At 37.9% G+C, this 15,017-nt stretch overlaps 1 protein-coding gene and 1 pseudogene across 1 annotated transcript; both read right to left on the bottom strand.

The window, feature by feature from the left end:
* Positions 1 to 1,446: 1,446 nt before the first annotated feature.
* LOC134364274 (U2 spliceosomal RNA) lies at positions 1,447 to 1,614 on the bottom strand (annotated as a pseudogene).
* Positions 1,615 to 6,196: 4,582 nt separating this feature from the next.
* On the bottom strand, positions 6,197 to 14,738 carry ABRA (actin binding Rho activating protein). The gene is made up of 2 exons (XM_063079389.1): positions 14,014 to 14,738; positions 6,197 to 6,799 (listed from the first exon to the last, which is right to left on the bottom strand). The coding sequence occupies exons 1-2, from the start codon at positions 14,688 to 14,690 to the stop codon at positions 6,322 to 6,324; spliced, it is 1,155 nt and encodes a 384-aa protein (XP_062935459.1). The 5' UTR covers positions 14,691 to 14,738; the 3' UTR covers positions 6,197 to 6,321.
* Between the last annotated feature and the right edge of the window lie 279 nt (positions 14,739 to 15,017).

Below are 15,017 nucleotides of genomic sequence, written 5' to 3' on the forward strand. Positions count from 1 at the left end.
AAACCACAGAAGTGAAGTTGTGTCCTCTGCATATCAGGATGCACATAATGTATATTTATCTCCTTACAAATGTTAGTAGCTTTGATTAGTTAATTCAGACAGTGTCTAACATGTTTCTTCACTGCTATAATTTTCCCCCTCGTAAAAAAGAAAGTAATGTGTAGGGAGATACTTTGATACGTAGATATTCTCTGCTCCACCAAACTTCCCTATGTTTTTGGATTGAGGATTCTTGCCTGAATCACTAAGATGGCTACAAAATGGTGATTTTTTAAATTTTTCTTTTTTAACTTATTCTCAGCACATTGATTGGTTGGCATTTCCTAAAGGAAGGGCTTTTCTTTCTCCATCTTTTATTAATATGTATTATCAGTATGGTCTAACGGATTCTCTTTTTTTTTTAATTCAAATCATTATATAATCCATTTCTACCCTAGATTTAACCAGTGGGAACCCTGTCAATCTGACTTCTGTACATTTCTTCATTTCTTTGAGCATTTGCTTATTCTTGGTGCAACAAGATATTCCAGACTTACCTGCACTTTCTGTTACCCCATTCCTACAATTAGCAATTTCTGCAGGGAACCATGCTTTCTTTTAAAGAGAGTGGTGTTTGGAAATCTGGGTGTGCTTGTTGCTACTAGGGTGGCATCACTTTAGGACCTTTTAGGGGACAAAATAAATACACACACAGCATGAATTCATTGGTACCTCTAATTCCAATCTAACATCACAATTCTTGCTTGTCTTTCCTCATTCCATGTTTGTACCTCTTCTCCCACAGTGAGGACATCAGGATAATAGTTTCTACTTCTCCACAGGGGACACTTTCCAAGACCCCCAGTGGATGCCTAAAACTGCAGATAGTACTGAACCCTACGTATACTGTGCATGAATTTTTCCCCTGTATATACAAATTTGCTTTTGTCTTCACACTTTCACCAATAAAAGATTTAAAAGTTACCATAAGTAACTGAAACTGCAGAAAGGAAAACTGGATAAGGCGGGACTACTGTACATTTACTTGTTTGCTTAACCTTAAAATACACACATCGTAGTTTCAAAATTGCTGCACCCATACCCTCACAAACATCAAAATTAAGTAGAGTTTAATATTTCTTTGCAGTTCTTTCTTGCCTTTAGAATAAACGTATTTAATCAAAAAAAATTGTATTCAAAAGTTATGAGCATTTCTTTTTTTCTCCTGTGTGGTTATTTTAATAATTTGAAATAGAATTAGGTTTATTTATTTGTATCCAATTTTAATTTTTCTCCTATCCTCATTAATTTTACTTTTTGTATGTAAAACATTTAAAAGTTCCCAAAAGTCAAAACTCTACAAATAGGTATACTCTGAGAATATATCTCTTTTCTGTCTCTTTCAACCCATTTCTACCCATACCTACAGGAAGTCAATTTCATTATTTCTGGTTTTCCTCTATTTTCAAAATATAGACTATGTATATAAACATTTGCATGTATATAATCCAGTGTGTGTCTACGTGTGTTTATTATACACACATATATACACATGCTGAATATAACTCCAGTTCCTAAATATTTTCCTCACTTTTCTTTTTACACTTGATCTTAGCCAAAAGGCCGAGAAGCGATCTCACTTTTCTTTTTAATAGCTGCATCCATTGTGTGGATGTACCATACTATATCTGACCATTTTCCCATATATATTAGGTTGTTTGCAGTATTTTACAGTTAAAAACAAGGTGCAATGCATTTATGCATATGTATTTCATATTGCTTGAGTTGTATCTGCAAGGGAAATTTTAGAAGTGGGATTTTTTTATCAAAAAGTAAATACAATATAATTATGATAGATACCAGCATGCCCACCGAATCTATACACACAATATACTTACTGTTGATAACCCTTGTGGGGATGATAGGTGGTGGACCACAGTACTCTCAAAACCTGTAGGCTAAGAGATTAGGTCATACGGTAAATTAAATACCAGATATTAACCATGTGTTACTTATACTAAGATATGTCCTAGGTACTAAGAATGAAATATAAATATGTTAGTAATCCTGAGAAGGAATCTACATTAAGGGGTCACTTCAGCATGGGCCAGATGGTCTCCTGTTCCTCATAATCCCTGAGCAGACTGACTTCATAGAGAAGGTAGAGCAATCTTTCCCAGATTACGTGTTTCCATTGACACAAAGTTGTAGTTTACACAGAATTATTCCTATATCATACAAGAAGCAGCACTGGCATTCTTGTTATACCTGTAAAAAAAAATGAAGGAACTAGAGTTTGGGAAGGGAAAAGAAAAAGCATAAGGGAAACCAAGAGTATAGGTGCAGCCTCATTTTGCAACACAACATGCGAAGAAAGAAAACGTCAAGCTCAGAACTTCCCTCCTTGTGGTGTTAAGTGGGCAGTGTGATAAGAAGGTGAACTTGGTCCCATTTGTTTAGTTTTTCTTTTGTTGCTTGTGCTTTCAGCTCATGTTCATGAAGTCTGTGCCCAGACCTAATTCCTGAAGTGTTTCACCTATATTTTCCCTTAGTAATTTTACAGTCTCAGGTCTTATGCTTAAGTCTTTAATCCATTTTGAGTTGATTTTAGTATATGATGAGAGGTGCATGTCTAGTCATTCTTCTACATATGCATATCCAAGTTTTCCAGCACAACTATATCAAACTCAAAAGCTTCTGCACAACAAAGGAAACAATCAACAGAGTGAAACGACAACCTACAGAAAATTTTTGCTAACTATGCATCCTACAAGGGATTAATATCCATAATATACAAAGAGCTCAAGCAATCACACAGTAAAAAAAAAAAAACAATAACCCAATTTAAAGATAGGCAAAGGAGTTGAATAGACATTTTTTAAATGAAGACATACAAATGGCCAACAAGTACATGAAAAAATGCTCAACATCACTGGTCATCAGGGAAATGCAAATTAAAACCACATTGAGAAACCACCTCACCCCAGTTAGACTGGCTGTAATAAAAAAGACAGTGAATAACAAATGCTGGCGATGGTGTGGAGAGAAGGGAATGCTCCTGCACTGTTGGTGGGACTGTGAATTAACACAACCACTACAGAAAACAGTATGGAGGTTTCTCAAACAACTACAAACAGATCTTCCACACGATCTAGCAATCCCACTTCTGGGTATATACCCAGAGGAATGGAAATCATCATGTCGACGGGATACCTACCCTCCCATGCTCATCGCAGCTCCGTTTATAATAGCCAAGACATGGAACCAACCTAAATGTATATTGATGGATGATTGGATAAGGAAACTGTGGTATATATGCACATGGAATACTACTCTGCCATAAAAAAGATGAAATTCTCTCATTTGCAACAACATAGATGAACTTGGAGAAACATGTTGAGTGAAATAAGCAAAGCACAGAGGGATAGGTACTGCATGTACTCACTCATAAGTGGGAGCTAAGAGAGAAAGAAGGAAGGAAAGAAAGACCACAGTAGTGCATTGGACTTGCACAGGGAGAGAACATTCCTTGAGATACAAAGTGGAGTGGGTGGCAAAGGGGGAGGGGGAGGGAGGTTGGGGATTGTTGGGTGGGGAACATGGGGTACAGATGCAATTTGTGGTAATGGGCATGCTGCCAGTATGGATCTGGCCTTGACATCTTAGGCACGAAGGGTGGCAATCAACTTTGTATCTCATGAATATTCATAACCAATAAAAAATAAAACTATGAAATATATATTTTTAAAAAGGTGCACTTGAGAATCAGGAAGTTATAAAACTTCAAGTTATGAAAGTTGCAAGTCATCAAATATTTGGATGGAAGCCCAGACAGAAGAGGTTAAAAAGTATGTATCAGCAGCACATAAACCTTTGAAGATCTGATTGAAAGTTTGGACAGGAAAATCCTGACGACTGGGAAATCAATAACACACTGCCTATTGGGAATTTAGAATTATCAATGGCAAAATATAATTATTTCATATATTATTTGGTGACTATAAAAACATCTATGAGGACTTTTATCAGCTCATTTGCCACCTAAGTTTCATTACTTTTTTGAAAATTTTGTCAAAATGTCCTAAGTTTTTCAACTAAGGATTTTCCTATCATGGGGTTTTTAGCATAATAATCATTTGTTTGAGAATATTTTTGGATCCCAAATCAGGAAGCACAAATATGACAAAGGGTCTTACAATTAAATAAAATATTCAATATAAAAACAGTACACAAGAAAAAAATCTGCAAACCATATGCTATTACCATCACAAGACAGCTCTCATGATGATGCCTGTCTCACAAGATGCTTGTCAGAGTGTGCCTGTCACAAAGCAGGCATTTTCCTGTAAGGAAACTAGCTTTCTAACTTTACCACCAGACCTTATTCAGAAAAGTATTAGTTAATGTCAACTCTCTGAGGACTTTCACTCCATCCTCGAATTCAAGCAAATTGAATTTTGAATAATCTATGTCAATGCCTGCATAAACTTTTTATTCAGAGTTGAATATGAGGGAACTGTTTTGAAGCCTCGGTCTAAATATTTTACCAATATTAGAAGTAACCTAAGTTGCACTCTATAATTTTGTTGTATTTCAAACACAAGAAAGTGGTATTGTGGAATGTAACCTAAAAATAGTATAAAAATAAGAACAGAAAATAAAAGAAAACATCTTTTGGTTTTTTGCCATTTGTTTTTAAATTTTGATATAGATTTCACTGTTGTAATAGAAGTTTGCATCTTATATAAAATTCTACTTAGAAATATTGGCCATTAGGCCGGCCCGTGGCTCACTCGGTAGAGTGCGGTGCTGATAACACCAAGGCCACGGGTTCGGATCCTATATAGGGATGGCCGGTTTGCTCACTGGCTGAGCGTGGTGCTGACAACACCAAGCCAAGGGTTGAGATCCCCTTACCGGTCATCTTTAAAAAAAAAAAAAAGAAAGAAAGAAAGAAATATTGGCCATTGATTTGTAGTTTTATAAATATAGTATGGAAACAAAAATATATGTACTTTCTTCTTTAAGAAGGTATTGGAACTTTCAGTTGAAAGAGAATCATACATGAAAACAAAGATAATTCCTATAGTAGTTTAATTTGTACTTTAAACCTAACACCTAACAATTATGAATGCCTGTATCTTGAAGTATCCTAATTTGACATTGTTTTGCATTTAACACCAGAGTGCTATAATATTAATGCATTTTAGTAGCTTTAAATTAATTAAGAATTGTAATCTCACATTGTATTCAGTTTGTTTTTAAGATTATACTCATATAAGGCACATTAAATATATTTAATCAAGAAAAAATTTACAATTAACAGATTAGTGTCAAATAATTTTTCTCCTTATATTAACTGTACTTTTTCATTTTTGCAGGTCTAATATTGCTGTCTTATGACTTTTAGGCATTTCATACAGTTTTCTTAGAATACGAAGAAAATTAAAATGTCTCAAAACTGTTTTTAATTCATCAAAGATTCTATAAGATTCTATACTGAACATTCCACTTCATAGAATTTTCTGTATTTCTCCTTCCTTGTGTATTGATATAAATGTAAGCAGCATGACTCATTAGGTTTTGAAAAAAGACAAACTTCCCCAGGAAGTCCTACCAAGGCAAGTAAATCTGAATCTCTCACTTCTGTCTATTTTCATAGTAAAAGTGAACATAACCACCTTCTTTGTTGGTGCAAAGACCACTAGTGATGTCTGTTTTTGTGTGATTTGAGCAAATCACACAAAAGGAGGAAGGCTTACTCTTACTGGAAACCTATTAGAATCCAAGTCCATAGAGGAACTTCAACAATTTCAGCATCTTATTGAAAACATTTTATGTATGTACCTGTTCTGTAAGTGATGCTATGGTAAAAACAATAGTACAAGGTCAAGCTCCTGAAGAAATTTTATGGAATTTATTTTCAAATTTAATAGAATTTTTTTTCCTAAAAAATGACACATCATAATATGTTCTGCTAATCTTTATCAAATGTCAGCATTCTTCTTAGATGAAATGTTTAATTAAAAATTTATAATTTCTGCAATGAATAGACAAATATTTTTGCCTAAGATGGTAAGTGGAATTTCAAATATTAATACTTTGAATACTAATAACACTTCATGTGTGTTCAGAAATGCTGTGTGTTTTCTCAAAATTTTCAAATTCCCTCATAGACGTGGAGTGCAAAAGAAAAGAAAAATGGGATGTCAAAACGTCATTTATGTAAAAATTGTTTAATATTTAACAATTTATCACAGAGCAGTTTGCATTATAATTTGTTAATATATTAACATTTAGCATTAAGACAGTAGTGAATCAAGTTTGGCATTTGTTGAAGATTCACTCAAGTAGAGTAATCACAACGTGGTCATCTCGGCCTTGCCATAACATCTCTCCTTCAAAGTCTACCAGTCCATGTTTTCTGGCACGCATGAGAATGCCCACAACTTTATCTGAAATACGAACATATCTATCAAAGAGATCTCCAAAAGTAACCTGGATCTTGCCATCTCTCCTGTGGCGAGCCATTGTGCGGATAATGAAGCACATGTCCATGATTTCTCTGTAGATGTGCTCCTCAGCTCGCTTGGCCCTTTCAGCAGTTTTGGTTCCCTCCTTGGGACGGCCGTAGCCATCATCACCTTTGTGTAGGCGGGTGGACATGGCCAGCTGATAATCAAATTCTTCACTGAAAGGATTGAGCTTCTGAGATTGTATGTGTTCGTCAGCCCACTGTTGCCATCTGCCTTTCAAGTTGTTCACTTGGCTGCATTTTCGTTGGGCCTTACAGTTGAGTTTCTCGGTAAATCTGTTTGCCCTAAAGGAAACAGAGGGTAAAGAATCAAGATATTGATATTTCAAACACCCTAATGTTGCTTTCCCTTTATACTTCTCATGCGTATGAATCTTAGTGTAAGTCTTTATAATTTTATTCATGTTTAAGACACAGAAACACAATTCTAAAAAATTAGAAGTGAAAGAAGAAAAATACACAGTCCCACTGTTATTCTTAGTTTGGTATATGTCCTTCTAGATGATTTTCTCTGTGAATAACAGTAATGCTTTAAGCACTATAATGATATTAAACTCTATTTCAAGAAAAAAAGCTTCCTTACAAAATTAATGCAAATGTGTGCATCTTAAAGTTACATGTTAGTAGCATTTTAGAAGTGGAATCATTCAAGTGCTTTGGAAACTAGGTATTTCCCAAAGATAAAGGTTATACCACCACACATACGTTGTAATATATTCAGTCGTGTATAGATTTTTATGCATAGATTTTTAATGAGAACATACCTAATGTAGGATCAATGATGTACTAGATAAAGGTTATACCACCACACATACGTTGTAATATATTCAGTCGTGTATAGATTTTTATGCATAGATTTTTAATGAGAACATACCTAATGTAGGATCGATGATGTACTACAAATTGTGAAATATCAGGTTGTACAGATAGAAAACACTAGCTGTAACATTCATTGGACACTATGTGCTGGCATTCTTCTAAACACTTTTTGTTAATATTACCCACAACCATTCTCTTAGGTAGATATTACTATTCCTACTTCACAGATAATAAAACAGAGGCCAGAGATTAAGTAAATTCTTAATCACAAAACCAAGTGGTAGAATCAGAATCTGAAAAAGTTAAGCTGGCTCCAGAGCCTGTATATAACTACTATGAGATACTGCCCTTAGTCACTGACAGAGGCAGGATTAAAAGACAAAATTGCCTGAGGCTAAAGTCAATGCCCTTTCTACTATGCCATGAGGCCACTCGGCATGCAGTATGGTGTCTAATAAATGAATGAGTTGTGTATCAAATACGTAAGTACCTTTGGAATTCAATATGTATTTTCTTACTTAAAAACAAAACAAAATAAATAACAAAACAGCTTTAGAAAGTGTAAACCAGTAGTGCCATGAAGGTGTAGGCCTAATTTTATAATGGGTAAAATTTATCTTTAAAAGACTTCCCTGTCATTTCTGTTTCTCCAGTCTCTCAGACTTTTTTTCCCTATGTCTCTTCACCTTCATACATAAAACAGGAACTCTTGAACCGTTTAAAACAGGTTTGTTTTCTTCATCCTCACAAGCAGCCCACCCTCCCTTGCAACACCAAGTGGCCTCCTGCCTGTAAGCATTGGAATTGGAGATATTAGAATAGTGCTGAAGTTCTGTAATGAATGTCACACCTGAGCTATCTGAACTCTCACAATCCACTATTCAAAGCCCAGGAACAGATCAAATTTGGGTGTCCCTCACTATCCAAACTTCCTTCCTGAAATCTGGTTATCCAAATGCAGGAACCAAACAGGTGTGGATAGGGAGGAATACATACTTGCATTAACAGCGTTTTCAAAAGAGCAATGACATCCACTAGATGGCGAACTTCCTACACTCAGTTTCACTATTACAGTAGAATTGGAACTGGGGATGCGTTGCTACATATAACACTACTGTTGTTCACAGCCACATAAATAAAAGTGAAAGGCAAAGTTAATTGGGGAAAAAGCAGCATACAAAAACTGTATACATAATTATTACAACTATATAAAATCACATGTATAAAAAAGTTATAGGAGCTACACCGCACTGAAGTAGAATGGATTTCTGTCAGTCCTGCTGGTCCTCACTGTCACCTGCCTCTTCATCAACTGCCCCTGGTCAGCTGCCCACAGTATGGACCGCTTGATCTTACTATCAGAAGACAGCAAACACCTTGTCCCCTGGGAACCATGGTGATCAATGACAGGCATAGTCTTCAATAATAAGCCCAAGGCCATCTTGGCGGATCCCAAATCTCATGACAGACTTGAGGCTGGGGCATCCTGCCAGAGAAGAGACCTGAAATATCTCAGAAGAAAGCAAATAATGTGATTCATTAACTCATACTTTGTCTCCTGAGCACCAAACTGTGGTTCTGTCCCATAGTATAAAATATAATACACCCGCTTTTGAGGGGCTTCTGAGGACTTTGGCATTTCTTCCATCCTTTATTAAAGCATTTATTTATGACAACTACCATGTGCCAGGCACTGTTTTACGTATTTATTGGATATTTAGTAATGAAAAAACAGCAAATAACTACTAAAAGACATTCATTAAAAATAATCAGAGTAACAAATTTAAGTTCATGGTACAATTGCAACTATGTAAAATGTGTACGCACCAGGCTGAAAAAATCAATAGCATATGCATAATTGAAAATAATTAGGTTCTCATCCAGAAGACAATTTTTTTCGTTTTTACAAAATTCTTTTTCATTTGAATATTATATTGATTTTGTATCTAAAAGAAAGCAAAAAATAGGAATATACTGAAATTAGTATCCAGAGGTAACTTGTTTGAACTGTATGTTGTATGGATCTCTGTTTCTTTGGTGTAGTTTTTTTATTTGTTTGCTTGTTTTTTTGTTTTCCTCGTTCTAATTGTAATTAGGAATTTAGATTCCCTGCTGAGTGTTGAAACAATGTCATTGGGATAAGGGTTGCAGTTGGTATGGTAATAAATCCATGAAGAAGAGAAACATTTATTTTCTAAAAAAAACCACCTTCTAAATCTTAAGGTCCATTTGTTATAGTGTCAAATTGTAATTCTCAATAAAAGGACAGAAGGAAAACAAGGGAAGTTGGTCCTACAAGCAAGGACTAGAAAATAGGAAGGGCTGTAATACAGGAGGAATTTATCGTATTAGATATTTAAATTTCTCTCATAAATGTTCTGTATTATTTTTATATTTCTAATTTTTAAAGCCTGAAAGTATCAGGTTTAAATCAGGATTAGAAAGTTTTATAGCATGAATATCTTCTTGGTCAATGAATATAAGAATCAATATAAAATAATCTTACTTTTTAAATTTTCAGGTACAAATATGAATAGAAGTTTAGATAGAGCTTTAGAAAGACGATGCAGTATAAATTGAAATAAAGCAAAGCAATATTCCAAGAAAAACACCTCACCCCTATTTTAGTATAGCAATATTAAATCCAGATCCTCCTTCTCAGTTTCTTGATTTTTAATAAACAAATTTTCTTGTAGTCAATCAAAAATATATTCTCTGTCCTGCTATGCAACTAATTCAACTAGACATTATAAGCAATCTATCTTGGAAAGTTTAGTTTCATTCACTGAAATAAATTCTGAAAATTATTTCTTGTCTGTCAACTCTAAAAATGAAATCAGTTTGAGTGCCGCTTTCTTATGTAAATGGGGCTCTTTAGAAGTATGGTGAGAATATGGGGACCAATTTTATCATAATTCTGTCATTTTGGAGTAATAATTATTTGGGTAGATTATTAATATGTAATAAAATCCACAGGAAACAAAAGTTCTATAAGATATATTTAAAACCTAGCCAAGTTCATTGGCACTGAAAACATTCTCTGATAGTTCCCTTCACCTGAATCAGCAGCTTCAAGATGTCACAGGGGCCCCAGAAACATGTTTTTCTGGTCTTTCTTGGATTTGTATGAAGAAAGAAGAGATGGGCTCTCGTTGCCCACCCCATAGATCTTCCTGTAGAGGGGGCATTTCTCCTTATTGTGCAAGCATCGTTCGCTGTCAGTAAAGCAAAGAACCTCTGCCACCCTTTCCAACTTCTTGGAGAAGTGCTGGGGAGCGTTTGCTCCTCTGTGCATTGGTTTGCTTGCCCTTCGCCAGCCAATTTGCTTACAGGGAGCATGATATCTATGGACTCACATTTATCAGAAGCAGGGTGACTGCATTCAAAAGGAAGCATTTCTGGTCAGCAGTTACTCTCTCTGTCTGATGTGTTATCAACTAGGGTTGAGAGGTAGGCCTGTAATTTTCCTTGCAGATTGGTGACTGTCCTCAGACTTCATGGAAAGGATCCCAACCCTAGGATTGGGAGTTGGTAATAGAAGGTCATAATTTTGTCTTCGTATTTTGTGAAATCTGTCAATACAGTTGCCCCCAACCCCTGAACTCTGGGAGTTACTGGGATTCCATTAATTAAGCCAACACTTTGATTCCCATTTTATTCCTTGAATCTGTTCTCCACTGAGAGAGTCAGTCTAGCACAGTGGTTAAGAACATGAGCTCCAGCAGCAGCCTTTCCAACTTCATCACTTACTAGTTCTGTGACTTGGAGACATTTCTTGCCATCTCTGTACGTCAGTCTCCTTATCTATAAAATGGCCTTCTCACGATCAACTACAACTATTTTTACCAGGTAGACTTTGGAGGAGAGAATGGATGAGTGATTGGTACTTTAATCTTGCACCTTTACTCTATGGGAGAGGGAATACAATTTTCCTTGTGTAAAGGAACTGAACAAGTCATATTCAATCAAGACACAAAATATTTTTAAAATAAAGCATAAAATATAAACCATTTTCATAGTAAAACCTCAGTTTGCAAAACCACTGTTGGTAAAGAATTTCTCTGCTTTTTACTAAACTTGATTTGTTGGTTTCCATTATCCATGGAACATCTTAACCACCAAGAAACTCTTCTTTCTTCTACTTAAACATCCATGACACTTAACTTTCTCTCTATTGGCAGATATGGAGAGAGAATGGTGCCTACAATTAACAATAAGTGAACAAAAATCTCTTTCATATTGGCTTACTCAATAATGCCACTTCCTTTCTCAAGAAATATTTGAGAGTCCCATCAGGCAAGAAGACCCATTAGGCTTCTGCTGAAGTTTCCTGAGCACAGCTAGAATTACCGCTGACATTAGGAGCTGTTGTTGATACATACAATATGCTGGTACCCTATGTACTCTAAGACTAAAGGAAAGGAACCAAAGAAGGCAAGAAGATATTGAAGATACTTAACCACCCCTCACCACCCACCGCGACCCCCCAGGAAAACCAGAAAGCCAAGCTCCTAGCATCTTGAAGGGTTAGGATCACCAGGCCTGGCCCCTGCATTATAAATGGGTACAACTTACTAAGGAGTTCCCCTGGGTCCATTGCTTTACATAGTTAATATCAAAATAACCCCATGAAACATGAATTATCACATCCATTTTTTAGATGAGGACACAGAGACTCAGGATTGCCAAAGTAACCATGATTCAAATCTAATTCAAAGTTTATGTACTTATCCATCACACTAAGAAGGTGCCCATGTACATTCCTGACTTTGGTGACCCTGAGAAGGGTCCTGTATGGCATTCCCCATTTTTAGGTGAGACAGTTTAGAGTAGTGGTGGGCTCCAGACCCAGAAAGCCTGGGTTCAGATCAATGGGCTGTAAAATCCTGTACAAGTTCCCCAGTATTTCTTCATCTCATGTCCCCATCAATCAAATGGGGATGATGATTATACCTACCTCATGAGAATGCTGTGGGGATTGAATGAATAAATATATGAAAAGTGCCTAGACAAGCCAAAGCAGAGTCCAGCTCTACCATGCATTCAAGATTGGTCCCCATTGTCATTTACCCACCTCTGGCTAATTCAAAATGTGTGGACAGGAACCCTCAGTCTTTATTCTGTTGGACTCTGTTATTCCATTTCTAGCATGACCTCATGTGCATGCACACACACACACACACACACACACTGCAAAATCCACAAGGCCAGATTTTGGACTATGGTTCCATATGTTCCAGTAGAATAGTTATTTCTGATAATGAATTACTATATAATGTAAGTAGAGCACAAATACAGATCTCTGAACACATCCTCAAAACAATGTGTGAGAGAGAGTATCAGGTCTCATTTCAAAACATTGCATTTGAGTCAGGCAGGTCTCAGCTTTGTCACTAACTTGCTAGGTAAAGTTGCCTTCTGAGCTTCAGTGTTTTCATTCGTAAAACGGGTTAATACTTATTTCACAGGATTGTGAGTGTTAGAGACAAAGCATTTAAAATACCCACAGAACACACTAAATGCATGATAGATTGTTATAATTACCTACATTTGCCATTTCATTTTTCTTGAAAGCTTGTAATATAGTCGTTCTAATTCTTTCAAAACACTCTTAAAGACACAAACTGTAAGACAGCTCTTTGTCAAATCAGGTAGCCAGTTTTGCTCTTTACTTTCTTATTGTTTCATAAGACTTGAAAAGCACACTTATACATCGAACTGACCACAAAGAGAGTCAGTTTTTAAGCATTATGACTTCAGAGACTTTTCCCATATTTTGATATCCTGTGGTTGTAGAGTGAGATATCTTGACTTTCTATTATGTAGTTATTTGTAAAAGCATGTTTCTTGTCTAAATAAATGTTTCAGTTTAAATCAGTATGTGCCTGTGTATGTGTATTTAACAAGTATTAGGATTGTGATATTTTAATTCTTTCTGTCTTTGTTTACAAACAGGACAAACTTTTGCTGAAAGTTTGAAAAGTTGCTAAATAATAAAATCTACATGAATAATCGTAGTTTTCAAATCATATATTGAGTATTGGCAGGCACTGTGCAAGGTGCTTGGCAGTACTAATCTCATTTGCCTTTCTCAACAGAGCAGAATTTATCCCAAAAGCTTCATGTTGCTGTTATTTTATAAATGAGAAAATTGGCTTAGAAAAAGAACTCATTAGGAGCAAGAGCTGGCTCTGACTGTCTGACTTCAGAGCCTGCTCTCAGACAGCAGCCTTTGCCTGTTTACAGCATCATAGTGATGGGTGTTCCGTGGGCACTACATGGTCAGATGTATTCCCTGATAATATTATAGACTGATTTGGGACAGGGGCGAAGTTTCTCCAATCAGTCACTTTTCTCTCCAGAGAAACAAGCCAATTTGTTCCTCCGTATAGAATTGACTTAATAATTCACCCAAGAGAGACACCCCTCTCTGATGGCTCCATCTTTGCCATCTTGGGTGTTAGTTCAAATCACAAAAGAGAAACAAATAGTGCAGGCCGTGACCCAACGACCGACGCCTGAGGTTGGCGCTGCCTTGCAGCCCAGGGGCACGCCTTCCCTAGGTGACTCGCTGCCTGTGCAGCCTTTGAGGTTCCCAGGCTCACTTGGGCAGTCCTTGCCCTGCTCTGGACTCCCAGCAGTCGTCCTGGCACGGGGGGCAGAGGGACGCGTTCACTTACTGGGAGGCCCAGGGGCGTCTGATCCTGGCGGCGGCCCCCTGCAGTCCGTCCTGCTGGGGCCTGTCCTCGGCCTCCCCGCCGTAGCCACTGTCCTCCGTGTCTACGCTGTCGCTCCTCCACGTGGTCTCCTCCTGTGCCATCGCTTTCCAGCCTTTGGTCAGCCCCGAGACCAGGGTGGCACATTTTCTCCTCCGCGTCGGGGAGCCATGGCTCTGGAGGATTCGGTCGATGTCGCTCTCCGGCTGCTCAGGTTCGGGGACTCCACCGTCCTTCTCGTACCGATGGCTGAGGTGGCTCACGTCCCCTCCTCTCTCATAAGCCTTGCTGACAACTGTTTTGGTCACCTCTTTCCTTTTGATATGGGAGGCCTCGGTGGCTTCCTCGGAGCCTTGTCCATTGCCATAGGTGTCCGGCGTTTGGGATGGAGACGTCGGGGCCCCCCGGGCTTTCGGGTGGGGCGTGGGGTGGATTATAGGTTTAGGAGGCTGCAGTGGGTCCTGGGTCCCTCCGGGCTGCCAGCCTGCAGGCTCCTGGGCCTGCCGGGTGCTGTTCGCATTCGCCCACTGCTGCCACCCTCGGGCCAAGCTGATGACCAGGGCGGCTGTGCGCACCTTCCGCAGGGCGCCCCCTTTTCTCTCGGCCGACCCGTCCGCTCTTCCCTTTTCTCCCGGAGCCATGCTCTCCGTCCCTTCTCTACTGTTAGCCCGGGCGCTGGGTCCAGTGGATCGCCTGGGATTTAAATAGCAGCTGGGTGTGGGGTGGGGCGGAGAGACTGGTGACGTGGAAACTATGTGAAGCATTTCTTGCCAAGATGCGGTGCCTTTGCCCTGATGGTGTTCTTTTTTTAAATCCTGACAGCTCCAGTTTCATCAGGGCAGAGGGACATCTCTGCTGGTGAAGGACAGTGATAGAGGCTCACTCCTTTTCTTCTCCAAGTGCCAGAAGGGAAATTACTAGATCTGATCATGCGCTCAGCCTTATGCTTTTCTTGACCTTAAAATATG

Source organism: Cynocephalus volans, chromosome 15 (assembly GCF_027409185.1).
Source record: "Cynocephalus volans isolate mCynVol1 chromosome 15, mCynVol1.pri, whole genome shotgun sequence".
Classification (NCBI taxonomy): domain Eukaryota; kingdom Metazoa; phylum Chordata; class Mammalia; order Dermoptera; family Cynocephalidae; genus Cynocephalus; species Cynocephalus volans.